This window comes from Mus pahari, chromosome 2, assembly GCF_900095145.1.
Source record: "Mus pahari chromosome 2, PAHARI_EIJ_v1.1, whole genome shotgun sequence".
NCBI lineage: Eukaryota > Metazoa > Chordata > Mammalia > Rodentia > Muridae > Mus > Mus pahari.
In genome coordinates, this window is record NC_034591.1 from 112031530 (window position 1) to 112045900 (window position 14371).

The following is a 14371-nucleotide window of genomic DNA, read 5'->3' on the forward strand; positions in this document are numbered from 1 at the left end:
CCCAGATGGGGTAGTCTCTGGATAGTCCATCCTTTCATCTTAGCTCTAACTTTTGTCTCTGTACCTATATCTTTTCATGGGCATTTTGTTCCTTATTCTAAGGAGGAATGAAGTACCCACACGATGGTCATCCTTCTTGGTTTTCCTGTGTTTTGCAAAATGTATCTTGGGTATTCTAAGTTTCTGAAACCCCTGCTTTCTTGCAAAAAACTATTAAGTAGACTGAACGCCGAGCGCTGGCTGTTATAAGGTAGGTTCAAGGGCTGGAAGAGCTTGTGTATGAGCCAGGGTTGAGCACGGTTGGGAAGAGCACCAGGCTCAGCCTCTCTCCAGCATCTCTTCACAGGAAAGCCAGAGGCCCTCTTCACGTTCAAGAAGCCCAGGGGAAATCAATCATCCTAGTGTCCCTCGAGTACTCTGGTGCTCTTCGGTGTGACAGGTGCTTCCTGGTGTGCTAGAAATGCAAGCCAAGTGGATTCAGGTCCTGAGTGGTCATGCAACCAGACCCAATTCACCTGTGAAAAGCAGGGCATGTGGCTAAGGGGATGGAATGTCAAGTGGGCATCACAGGTGACTCATCAGAGGCCTATCGATGGTGTGTGTGTGTGTGTGTGTGTGTGTGTGTGTGTGTGTTGGGGGGTTGTCTTATATCCTCTGTATTTTTGGATAACAGCCCTTCTGACCATTTCCAACTTTTTGGAGTTTCATAGCCCTCGTGCAGAGCACGTTTCCATACCAGAATCTAGTCACGGATAGGGAATTTGGGGTATGAAGACAATTATTTTTAAAGCGGAGTCGAGACTAGGAGAGAGGCCTTAGCCAGGGAAATTTGCTCAATAAGAGCTTTTCCTACCTCACTCCTCAGTGACAGTTCGCCTCAACCAGATGACTACATTTCCCAGCGGGCGCTGAGCATCTCCAGGCACAGGCTGGCGGGCTCGGGGCTCGCCTCCGCCCAGCGAGCCAATAGGAATGCTCGGCTTGGGCCTCTGTCCGACTAGGAGCACGAGGGAACGGGGGCCTTAAAACTACATTTCCCGACAGGCTGGTACACGAGCACTGACCAATCAGAGCCAGGCATTTTGAGGCTCGGGGAGGAGCCGACTTGGTCAGACACGCTCATTGGCTAGGCAACGCTTAACAGAGCCGGAACCCGGGAGCGAGCGAAACGCAATGACATTTCCTCTTTAAATAACCGGAGCCGGGGGCCCCTTGGAGTAATGGCCGCGTCGGCAGGTGGGTGGCGTGGTGCGGCCGCCGGCAGGGTCGGAGGAAGGAAGCAGGAGCGCGGGCGCCGGCCACAACCTGAAGCGGCGGCCTTAAAGCGGGAGGGAAGGATGGAGAGGCGGCGGGCGCGGAGGCGAGGATGAATGGGGAGGAGGGCGGTGGGCGGCGCGCCCGCGAAGATGGGGCGTCTGGGTACCGGCCGCCCGCGAGGCGGTTGAGGGGTGCCCTGGCAATCGCCCACGATCGCGCTGCCCTCGGGAGGCTCCCGTCCCGCGCTCGGCCCGGAGCGGAGTCCCCGCGCACCGCCGCCGGCTCGGCCGGCTCGGCTGGCTCGCCTCGCATGCTCCCTCCGCAAGCGCGGCGGTCCGGGCTCGCCGGGCTCCCGAGGAGCGCGCCGGCCTGGGAACTTGTTCGCCCTTGTTGAGCTCTCGGCTCCCAGAGCCTGTGTCGGCGGTCCTGTGCCCACACTCGGGCGTTTGTTTACGGGGTAGGGGGGGGAAAACCCACGATGCCGTAAACTGGCTTCGAACTTCTTGTGGTTGTACGATTTTTCTCCTAGATTTAAGTAAGTCTTCCCCAACACCGAATGGGATTCCATCTTCAGACACAGCCAACGATACCATGGATCCTTTTCATGCTTGCAGTATTCTTAAGCAACTCAAAACAATGTACGATGAAGGACAGTTGACAGACATTGTAGTGGAAGTGGATCACGGGAAAACATTTTCCTGTCATAGAAACGTTCTTGCTGCAATCAGCCCCTACTTCAGGTATGACGACGGTAGAAACTTATATTACTATCCGTACCAGACTCCCTTTCATCCCCAGTATTACCCACTTGGTTGTGGTACTGAGTTGGGACACATACATAAAGGCAAGCCAGGTGTTTATTTACTGAGAGTAGGTAACAGGTCTTGCTTGTCTTATTAATGAGCCCTTGTTTTGAGGTGGGGTTCTAGAGTTCAGAGAGTTGGATTTTAAGTTAGTGGACCTGTGAGGTGTTCACAATATGTATGCTGCCAGCCACATGTGAAAAACATAATGCTTTAAAACTAAATTCAGTAACTCGGCTACACTAAAACATGTCACATGCACAGACAGCTACGTGTGGCTGCTGTACTGGGCAACGTGGATATACAGTGTTTCAATCAATCATTGGAATGATCTAGAATTTTAAATGTTTGTGATGTGTTCCCCCCCCCGCTTTAGTTTTTTAGTACATATAACTTTTTTTCAAGAGTTTAAAACATAGGAACTTGCTCCTTTACAAGTAAACTAGGACTTTAAGATTGTTTTAATGCCGTGGAGTTTTGTAAAAAAGTAGTGAAATAAAGGTTATGTCTTACTTTCCAAGATTCCCAGAAATAGTTCATGCTTTCTAAACTCTTTTTGTCCCTTTTACCCTAAAATATTGAAAAGTGAAAGTTTTGTTTAAACTCAGGTCTAAAAACTAAGTTTTTATTCTAAGAACAAATGATTGGAATCGGTTTTGTCTCAGGTACTCCCTTCTAAAAGCTCTTCAGCATATGGAAGTGGTTCGAGAATGATAGGAAGACTATCTTGTCAGCCACACTCTTGCTCTATCTTTTGAGGTGATTATAAGGTGCTTATCCATCCCACTGTAATGTTGCATTCATTAGTTTCTGGTCCCTCTTTCTCAGAATGCTGGGTCAAATACAGTTATATCAGTTCTGATACATAAAACCGTTTAGATTTGCCTTGGGTAGGTCATTGAACCAAGTATCAATTATTACAGGATAGAAAGCTGGAAAGAAAAAAAGATGAAAATATCCAGAACACAGGTTTGGCCTGGCATTGGAAGCCACTGCTGCTAGTCATGTGTGTGTTTGAATATATGGCACACTTGCTCCTTGCCAAGCTCTGGATGAAGCTTATTTGATATGTATTGTCTTCTATAATCCTAATAATCTTGTCTTTATACAGTTATGTCCATTTGTATATGGAAAGATCCAGATGAGTGATATCTAAGTCATTCAAATGGCAGAACTAGATTTTATTCTAAAATTAGACTTCTTATTGTGTGACACAACAAAATGGATCAAGTGGGTCTCCAAGTTTCTGTTTGTTTTTTTTTTTAAATAAAACTATATTCTCTTTGAATAGTAAAAAAATAAATTGAAACTTCAGAGTAAAAATTTTTTCATTGAAACCTTATTCTCTAGAGGATACCATAAATGTCATGGATAATTAAAATTAGATTTGAATGCCTACATAAAAGAAATATAGTTACAGTAGATTTTATTTTCTAGTAAGTTAAAAAAAATGCTTTGAAATACCATTCACATAAAGATGTTGCTAGAGACCTAAAAAACTTAAGTTTTTGTTTTTTGCACAAAAGTTTCTTGGCTCCCCTGATGTGGGAATTGCAGAAATCATACTTAATAATTTCCAAGCCGTACTGCAGGTGAAAGAATCAGAACAGCTGGAAATAATCCCAATGACTTGTTAAAAGTAGAATTGAAAGTTTTTGCTACTTGGGGTTTTGTACAAGGAAGTTCTGTTCGCAATGTATTGAGTACATGAAGAACCTATTAGGTATCAGACCACTTCCTAGCCTGTTGATGGCAGGCGTGGCTCCTGTGATAAACGGATATGCGATGTTGTTCTCTCTCGGGAGTCAGTCTGTACCTAGTGAAGGGCTGTAGTTTTCTTTTTAATTGATAGCTATGCAGGTGAATCATTCAACCCCTGAATTTAAAAGCAGCTTAAACATAGGAACATTTGATTTTTCAGTCAAGTGATAATATTAAACCTAAAATTTATATTATTGAAGTAAAAAGATACATAGTCTGTACTCCAAGTTGGGCCCTTATATCTTCAAGGTTCCTCATACTACATATTAAAATTCCATGTATTGTGGGCTGGAAAGATGACTCCGTGGTTAAGAGCACTTAACTGCTCTTACAGATGACCCAAATTTAGTTCTTAACACCCATATCAAGCCACCCACAACCACAAGTGCAACTGCACAACCTGCAACCAGGAGACCTAATGCCCTTTTCTAAACTCTGCAGGCATCTACACTCACATGTGAACAGTCCTCCACACCCACCCCACACCCACATACATGTACATACATAATAAAATCTTAAGGAAAAAGAAAAAAAAGCCCCCATGTGTTTGGTGGGGCCTTCAAAGGTGTCTGCCCATTTTCCCATTTAGGATACTTTTCACAGTATAACAACAAGTGCAAAGTGTCTAGATCACAGTTACTTTTATCCCAGATAAACACCAGTTCAGTTATCTAGTAAGCACCCCAGATGTTTTCCAGAAAGAATAAAAACACGTATCTTTTCTCATAGGACTTTAGGAAGACAAGATGTTGTAAAGAGTTTCCTAGAATAGTTGGATATGGGAGTGCATGCCTTTAATCCCAGCACGCAGGGGAGCCAGAATCAGGGGCATCTCTGAATTTGAGGCCAGCCTCGTCTACATAGTTAGTTTCAGGACAATCAGTGCTGTATGAAAAGACCTTGTCTCAAAATAGCAACAACAAAAGTTTCTTTTGAATGAAACCTTATGGAAAGGTAATGGTGTTTACAAGTAAGTAATACTTAAAAGTCCAAGTATTTTATCTGTGTTTGGGAAAGAAGATTTAAAAATATACTCATTTAAAACAAGAACAAAAACCAAACTGTCTTAACTAAAGTGTATGTCTAGACTATTCTAGAATTTACTGTTGCTCAGGATGCTATGAATTTATGACTGCCCTCACACTTCAGTCTTCCACTAATTGGGATCATACACCACTGCACCCATCTAAGAAGCTGAGTCTTAAGGTTGTACGTTGTTGAATTTAAAAATAATTCCCAAAGGATCAGTGATGTGTTAAATGTTAAACTCTTTTAGAAAAAAGCATATTAACCCTGCCATAACTTTTTGTGTAGATATAAATAGGTAAAATACAGGAACTTCAACTGAGAAAACGAGGTATATCTATTAAGGAAGGGTTTTCAAAGTGTCCAAGAGTAAGTAAAGCGGTCTTTTAAAAGGTGTAGGTGAAGAGTATAGCCCTTTGAAGAATGCTGTGCTCTTTCTGAGGGGAAATTTACTTTGTCCACACAATACAGCTTTCCCTGGGCCATCAAAGATTTTATTAGACTGGCTTGTTGTGCTTAGGACTCATTTTGCTATCTGGATAGTATCTTGAACTTTTTCTGAGACATGACAATATAAGGCCCATTATCCATAAGGCAATTTGACTAGAAGCTTGGATGGGTGCCACAAGGACAGTCAGATCAGAAATACATCCCGGTTTCTCCTTCCAGAGCGAGCATATAAGAACAGAATCTTGCCCCTCTGCCTCCCCCAGTTCCTGTGTGGACTCTTTGGTGAAACTGAGGAAACCCAGTTAGCACAAGATCTAATTAACAAGAGATGCCTGTATGAATCTTACTTTATGTACCCAGAGGGATTTTTTCAAGAAAGTAAAGTACAGTTGTCAAGGAATATCAAGGCAAGTGGCTATCTGGATTAGAGCAGTAAGTTGCCGGGATGTTACTTAGGGGTGTATGAGAGTCGGGGAGATATAGAAGTACTTGAAAGAGGGTGTGGCTTCAGAGTTTATTTAGACGCACTCCAGTCACAACTTCTCTGACGATCAAGGATATTTTCCAGCCTTGATAGGTGAAGGACCACCATTCCAAAAGAAACTCCATGGCTTGCTGTAGAGAGAGACAGAGAGAAGGGGGAGGGGACACCACAGGGCCCTTCCATCACCTGTAGTTCCCCAGGTGATTTCAGCTTGAAGCAATCTGTCGGTATACCCTTATTTTTAGATTGTATGTTTATAACTCCTTCTGTACAAGATGGAATGGCCCTGAGAACAGAGCTTTTGGGATTAACTGAATTTAAGTCTTTGGTGCTAGATGATCAGTTTTCAGAAGGGCTTGTATGTGCGATGACTTTATACTTCTAAAAATTTCCATTTGCATTATATATAAAATATTAATCTTTTTTTTTCTTAGATCCATGTTCACTAGCGGCCTTACAGAAAGTACTCAGAAAGAAGTACGAATCATCGGTGTTGAAGCTGAATCAATGGATTTAGTATTGAATTATGCCTATACCTCTAGAGTTATTCTGACAGAGGCCAATGTTCAAGCCTTGTTCACTACAGCTAGCATCTTCCAAATTCCTTCCATACAGGACCAGTGTGCTAAGTATATGATTAGTCATTTGGATCCACAGAATTCTATTGGAGTCTTTATTTTTGCTGATCATTATGGTCATCAGGAACTTGGAGATCGATCAAAAGAATATATCCGTAAAAAGTTTCTGTGTGTCACCAAAGAACAAGAGTTTCTCCAACTGACAAAAGATCAACTTATAAGCATACTAGATAGTGACGATTTAAATGTAGATCGGGAAGAACATGTTTATGAAAGCATTATAAGGTGGTTTGAACATGAGCAGAGTGAAAGAGAAGTACACCTTCCAGAGATTTTTGCCAAATGTATACGTTTTCCTCTAATGGAAGATACATTTATCGAGAAAATTCCTCCTCAGTTTGCACAGGCCATAGTCAAAAGTTGTGGAGAACCCTCCAACCCCAGTGGCTGTACACAGAGGCTTGGAATGACTGCTTCAGAAATGATCATATGTTTTGATGCTGCCCACAAACACTCAGGAAAGAAGCAAACAGTGCCTTGTCTAGATATCGTCACGGGAAGAGTGTTTAAACTATGCAAACCACCAAATGACCTAAGAGAAGTTGGGATTCTTGTATCACCAGATAATGACATATACATTGCAGGAGGCTACAGGCCAAGCAGCAGTGAGGTGTCCATCGACCATAAAGCAGAAAATGATTTTTGGATGTATGACCATTCCACCAACAGATGGCTTTCCAAGCCGTCCTTGCTTCGGGCCAGAATAGGCTGCAAGCTAGTGTATTGCTGTGGTAAAATGTATGCAATTGGAGGGCGTGTTTACGAAGGTGATGGAAGAAACTCCCTGAAGTCTGTGGAGTGCTATGATAGCAGGGAGAATTGCTGGATGACCGTGTGTGCCATGCCAGTTGCAATGGAGTTTCATAATGCTGTGGAGCACAAAGAGAAAATCTACGTTTTACAGGGTAGGTAGCAAAAGGATTCTTCATCAAAGGGTTGTATGCCAAGGTTGGGTTACTTAATAATGGCAAAGCGGGTAACACTTCCTAGTGGTTGTCACTTCCTAACCATAAACTATGCTAGAACATTTCTCTTAGAAAGTCAAGGTCAAGAACATTTAAAATGTTCAAATATTTCTAAGTTCCTGAAATAGTTGGTTCTTTGTGTTTGGATCTCAAAGTATTTTTAAAAGCATAATAAGCAATACTTTATTTCTTATTCAGAGCATTTTCAAATAAACAATAAAGGTTAATCACACCTGGCTATTTTTGCTCTTCAATAATAGAATCAAGAGATGTGGCAGCTACTTACGGAACTTATGAATGAGTTTACTGAAGCTGCACTGTTCATTTACCAAGGAACTTTGTCTTCCAAGATTATTTTTATATTTATGTGCATTTGGCTGCATTTATGCACCAGGTGCATGCAGTGTTCACAGAGGCCAAAATAGGGTGTTGGATCACCTGGAACTGGAATTATAGACAGTTGTAAACTGCTGTGTGGGTTCTAGAAACTGAACCCAGGTCCTCTGGAAGCACAGAGCTGCAAGTGCTTTTAAATACTGAGCTGTATTTCCAGTTCTACCAAGCATTTGTTTGTTTTAAATGTTATGTATCTGAGCATTTTGCCTGAATGTATGTGTGTATACCACATGCATACTTGGTGACTGCAGAAGCCAAAAGAGGGATTCCCTGGAACTAGAGTTACAGATGGTTATGAGCTGCCCTGTGGATGCTGATGAGATTCAAACTTGAGCCCTGTAAAAGAACAGCTAGTGCTCTTAGCTGCTGACCTACTTTCCAGTGCCCACAAAGGGTTTTAATAGATATGAAACTTAATTACAAAGGCTTGAAATTATGTTCTTTAGGTCTTAGCTTATTAAAAATTGTATGTATATGAATGTGCAGGCCAGACATTAACATTGGGTATTTTTCTATTGTTGGCCACCTCATTTTTTGAAACAGGCTCTCACTAAAACTGGAGCTTACTAATTGAGTTGACTGGCTTGCCTTCAGGTACCTCTGGAATCTGCCTTTCTCTTTCTCACTGCTGTGTGAGAGAGGTGTGCCACCGTGCCCTGCTTTTTTGTGGATCCTATGGGTCTGAACTCGGATCCTCAAGCACTTTACCTGCTGAGCCCCTTTACTCTTAAATGGTTTAGTTGCTGGGATTTTGAATGCAGTGTAGGTAATTCTAAAATCCTTATTCATTTACCATGTTTCTTAATGGATTATATTAAAATATTTCCTTATATGACTACTTTAATAAATCAGGAACAGCTCTTTTGCTCCCTTCTCTTCTCTTGCTCCTTTTTCCTTATCCTCTTCTCACCCCTTTCCCCATTCCCCTCTCCTTTCTCTCTTCACATGCTCATGGTCAGCCTCTACTCCCCCCCCCCCAGCTCCCCTCCCCATGCCCTTAATAAACTCTATTCTATACTAAAATAAATAAATCAGGAACAATGTAGGTTTTCATGAAGGTATACATGATTATTTTTAAGCCCTATCCCATTTTTAAAAATAGTATTCTTGGGGGCTGGAGAGATGGCTCAGTGGTTAAGAGCACTGACTGCTCTTCCCAGCAACCACATGGTGGCTCACAACCATCCGTAATGAGATCTGACATTCTCTTCTGGTGTGTCTGAAGACAGCTACAGTGAACTTAGATATAATAAATCTTTTTTTAAAAAATGGTATTCTTTGCTCTTAAAGGTGACTTAAAATTTCTCAGAGAAGCCTGGATACATTTGCTTTAAGTTTTGTATTCTGAAGAACTAATTAAGTATAGTACTATCTGGTACTGTATTTTAGTTAAATGAAAGCATGCCCTGGTTTGGGTTTATCTTTGCAAAGTATAAGAATGGGTGTGTAATTCATCCAGTGTGGTTCTATCATCCAGTGTGATGACGTGTGCTGCTTTTCTCCTCCCTCTTCCGTCCCCTTCCCCTCTCTGTGTTTGTGTGTTACTGGCAAAAATAGTTTATAAAGATCATTTTAAGGCTCCTCATTGGAGTATGTGGGTTGTATATTAAAGCAAATACTGTAGCAAAACAGTAATAACTTAATAGAACATAAGTACCAGAACAAATAATTTGTAACTGGAGGTTGTATTTTATATAAGAAGAATCTGAGGCCCTGAGAGTTTTTAAAATTGCTTATCATTGGTTTTAGTTTATTAAGAGAAGTTGAGATTTTCTAAATTTTCTGTATAAGAAATTTGTAGAGAACACTTTCTTTATCAAGAATACTATAGTAGAAAGAGAAGGTAGTATGTAAAGCAAAAGTTAGGGCTTAAATAAAGTGAAATGTCACGCTTATTAAATAGGCAATTTAGTTTATAGATGAGAATATCCTTAATTTAGAATAGTTTAAAGGGAAGCTTTATATAGTATCCAGTGTTTCCTTCTAACCTACAAGGCCTCCTTCCATATATAACCTGATGATAACTATTGAAGAAGGTTATATCTTACAGGTTGAGCATCCCAAATGTAAGACCCAAAATGTGGTTCTGCATTCCAAACTGACCTTATATAAGAGGTCATAGTCTAAACTCAGACACTAAAGATACTGAAGTAACTCATGTTTTGGCTTGGAATAATCCCCAAGATACATATATACATATATATATATATATATATATATGTGTGTGTGTGTGTGTGTGTGTGTGTGTGTGTGTGTATGTGTGTGTGTGTGTGTATACACTCTATAATCTGAAATACTTAAGAGTCTCAATCACTTCAAATAAAGTATATTCAATCTGTTCTGCCTGTAATTGCAGGAGTATAAATTTGATCTGCCATAGAGTTGATACTGTTATCACAAAGATATTATTCAGTGTTCCCATTAAGCTGGCCATAGTTGCCAGACCTATAATTCCAGCTCTCTGGAGGGTAAGGTAGGAGGATTTCAAAGTTAAGATCAGCCTGAGTTCAGGCTGGAGACCTTAACAAAGTAGCAAAGCAATGTTCTATCATTAGCCAAGATCTTGTCAATATTCATGATTTTAATTCTTACAGCCATTTTCCTATTGACAGTCTGGCTCTGCACACATGCCTTTTTATTGTCAGTTTAGACTAATAACTGACTCAATATCAATTCCATTCATTGTCTTGAAATTTGTCTTTGCTTCATAACAACATTCACATAAATACATGAGTGACCCACAAGCACAAATCTAAACAATTCCATATGCTATTTTCTAGTCAAGTACCACACATGTATGTAATGTATTTTTAATGGTTAAATTGTATGTGATCATGTTGCCAGCCTTACTCCTCCCAGGTCATATGTGCCAGTGCAGGTTGACTGTAATATTACTGTTATTTTGTGTATTCTCGGAAGCAAATATTTGGAAAAATGTACTCTTCAGAGGCTGGAATTAAAGATGCAACCAAACATGAAAATTTACATATTTGTTTCCCTTTCTTTTTTTAGGAGAATTTTTCCTCTTCTATGAGCCTCAAAAAGACTACTGGGGATTTTTAACCCCTATGACTGTGCCTAGAATCCAGGGCTTAGCAGCTGTGTACAAAGACTCGATCTACTACATAGCTGGAACCTGTGGAAATCATCAGCGTGTGTTTACTGTTGAAGCCTATGATATTGAGCTAAATAAATGGACTCGTAAAAAGGACTTTCCATGTGATCAGTCTATAAATCCATACCTGAAGCTGGTACTTTTCCAGAATAAACTCCATTTATTTGTGCGAGCTACTCAAGTGACTGTTGAAGAACATATCTTCAGAACCAGCAGGAAAAATTCTCTTTACCAATACGATGACATTGCTGACCAGTGGATGAAAGTGTATGAGACCCCAGATCGGCTGTGGGACCTTGGCCGCCATTTTGAGTGTGCGGTGGCTAAACTCTATCCTCAGTGTCTTCAGAAAGTTCTTTAATAAGCAGCAGGCCAAAGCACATCACTGGCATCTCATACTGAGGAAGCTAGCTAAGGAAATGTCACCATTGAAGAAAGCTAACGGAGTTTTGTATTCAGAAATGGGTGCTCATAAAGATTGTGGTGTGGGGAGGGATTTGCTTTTACCTTCGTGATATTTTCATTTTAGTCAGGAAAGGGAACAAAGTGCAATTATCAGCATTTTTCCACCCCTGGCATAAAAGTATCATCCTAGAGTTTTGTGATAGATAGTTGCTGAGAAACCAGGTGAATTCAAGACAACTATGCACGCTTGAAAAGCAGAATATTTCTGGGTAGAGACATCCAAACTGGTTAACGTGACTTTATTTTAAATACGGGTAACAAATGAGGCAATATCATTTATTTAGCTGTGATCTCTCTAACACAGAGAAGCACTAACTTAGATCCTCAGTCTTACTATTTATATCTATTTACATATATATTTTTGTGTACTGTTTTCAAGTGTACGAGATTTAAATGTGCTGTCAGTAGACTGAAGGAAACCCAGTTTTCAGAATGAACTTTTAGTCAGATTGTTTCATGTAACTTTTAAGTTAAGCTACAAGGTTAAAGTGGCAGTTTTCTGTCCATAACTTTTTCAAGTGCTAACACTGTCTCATTTTTTAAAATCCCAGAAAGGGCTCAGATTTGCAGGTGACTGGTGCTCGCATAAGTTCATTCATGTGTAGTTAGATCAACTTAAATGGTTACTGAGTCACTGTTTATCTTTCAGGTTAGCATGCTAGTTCCATGGTCATGGCACTTTACCTTGTGATTCCATGAGGTCAGTTATTTGTGTGATAGGATATGGCCATTGGCCATTGGTCTAACTGGATTCAGTTTTACAATTCCAAGTTTGCACTAACATGGGCAGTTTTGTTGCCCAAACTCTTTTTCCATCCTCTACCTTTCCAGTCATTGTTGGCATCGTGAAAGTTAACTAATAATGTGAAGTTTTAACACCTTCTTATAAAATTCTGTTTTAGAAACAAGAGTCTTGGAGTGGTCTAATAATTAAATGGCTTATAAGGTTCATATTATGGTTACAACCTCTATTTTTTGCACTCAACAGTGATGAATATTTTTATGTTGAAACACTTGTAGCTGAAGGCGATCTAGAAGGAAGCGTGAGTGAGTGAACAGAGTTGAAGGTTTCTGTACTCTAGGTACTAAGGCGCTGTTCATATTGAACTGATAAGTTTCTCACAGTTACTTAGGAATATTAACATAAACTTCTTTTCACCTAAGGCAGGTATTTAGGTTGATAACATACTCATTACTACGCCTACTATAACTGATAAAGAATATTACACAGAGCCTGTCCTCAGTCCACACATTTTCTTAAGAAACTCAATTTGATTCTCTTGAAGAAAACTGGCAAGACTTGTATTGGAATAGAAAAAAGTCTTGCACAACGTGTAAGGTGATAGATACTGTGAAACAAATGGAAAACATTGCCTCTTGCATCACATACCTCCTTTTCCAGAAACTTTATAGACTGCTTTACAAAGGCCCTGCAAGGAGAGAGTTCTCTGTAGCAGTTCAAGTGGACAGCATTCACAGATTGTTTGTGTGTCCTCCACAGCTGGAGGCGTGGCTTCTCCTAGTCTCTTTGTAAACTTTGTCAGCCGATATTTTTTTTAACCTCTCTAGTTGTCTTGTGGTTTTTGTTTTTGCTTTTCATGCTGTTTTAGGGTTATTTCTGTGAATTTTTTGAATTATAGTTTTATATTACTAATGAGAGGGAAGAGAATTTTTACAAGAGATATCCATGTAATTTATTTTTGAAAGCTTTGTTGAGTATCTAAGATTTCCTGCCACTTTGACAATCTCTGTATTTAGGAAAATTCATTACTTGAATACATAATGTAGAACATTGAGTTAGCAATGTACATGTACTGTACGATATGTAAGAGAACAATACACTGTGGCTAATTCTACACTAGATTTATTCTGTTGGTCTGTACAACAGTTGGTTCTTTTGTCATAACTGTGTCTATTGAGGGAATCATTTCAGAATAGTGTATCAAAGCCAAGGTTTAGAATTTGCTATGGAAGTAGAATATATATTGAATTTTGTATGAACTATTTGTTTACATTACATAGCTGGGATATTTTGCCACTTTTAAAATGACTTTGGTCCTAGGAAACTTAAGATTAGTGATGTGTGTAGGTTTATGTGTAGAAATTTAAGGTACATTTTCATAGTCTGAATATAAGTAAAAGGCACAATGGCTACAGCAGGATTCAAAGATCTAACAAATGCCAATCCCACTTTAACTATGTTTCTGCATTTGAATGTACACAGCACTTTTCCTATAGAGTTCTATACAAAGAAAACAGAACTAGGTATAACTGTGTTGTAGGATTGAAGAAATCATTATTTATGTCTGTCTTTGTTTCTTGTTATCCTACAAAGTTGATGTGTAAACATCAAGTTGATTTCATTGGTGCATGAGGAAAAGTAGATGTGATCTGTAAGGAACCAGAGTCCCATGTGAAGAGTTTAAGATGGCATTCAATATTCAGTGCTCAGGTATGTAGTAAGTACTGTAGTCCTATGGGGCAAATGTGTAGATATTTTTAAACATTTTGCCGTAATTGCACAATTTTTGCATTTTTACCTGATGTCATTGTTTCTTGTAATAAAACCTTTTCTGATTGAAAACTGCCAGTGTTGTAAACTGATCTGAAGAATGAATTTTGCAAAATTAAAATTTGGTGAAAATCACAAACTATCTCATGTCATGGTAGAATGAATATTTTAACCTATTAAATATCTGACTTGTGGATTAAAATGAACTAGTTAGTATTACCAATAACTCCTTTATTCTGATGTAGCCTGTAATGTCCTCAGTGCCTCTCTGATATCCCATCCCAGGAAATTCTGTTGCCTCCTCTGGAGCACCCTCCTCATCTTCATATTACCCTAGTCTAAGCCTGTTCTGTCTGTGTGCAGTTGCCACTGCAAGCGATTTCCTTCTGTTTAGCACCCTTGATCCCTGTGATCTGTTTCCTTCACACAGTTGAGTGGTTCTGAAGGCAGGGTTGTGTCCCTGTTCTTGCTCAGATCTTTGATCATCCTACCTCCACCT

The 14371-nt window shown here is 40.0% G+C and overlaps 1 protein-coding gene across 1 annotated transcript; it reads left to right on the forward strand.

The window, feature by feature from the left end:
- Positions 1 to 1147: 1147 nt before the first annotated feature.
- Kbtbd8 (kelch repeat and BTB domain containing 8) lies at positions 1148 to 14007 on the forward strand. Its single transcript, XM_021190632.1, has 4 exons — positions 1148 to 1236; positions 1787 to 1997; positions 6216 to 7324; positions 10793 to 14007. Exons 1-4 carry the CDS (start codon positions 1221 to 1223, stop codon positions 11254 to 11256), a joined length of 1800 nt encoding a protein of 599 aa, XP_021046291.1. The 5' UTR covers positions 1148 to 1220; the 3' UTR covers positions 11257 to 14007.
- Positions 14008 to 14371: the final 364 nt, after the last annotated feature.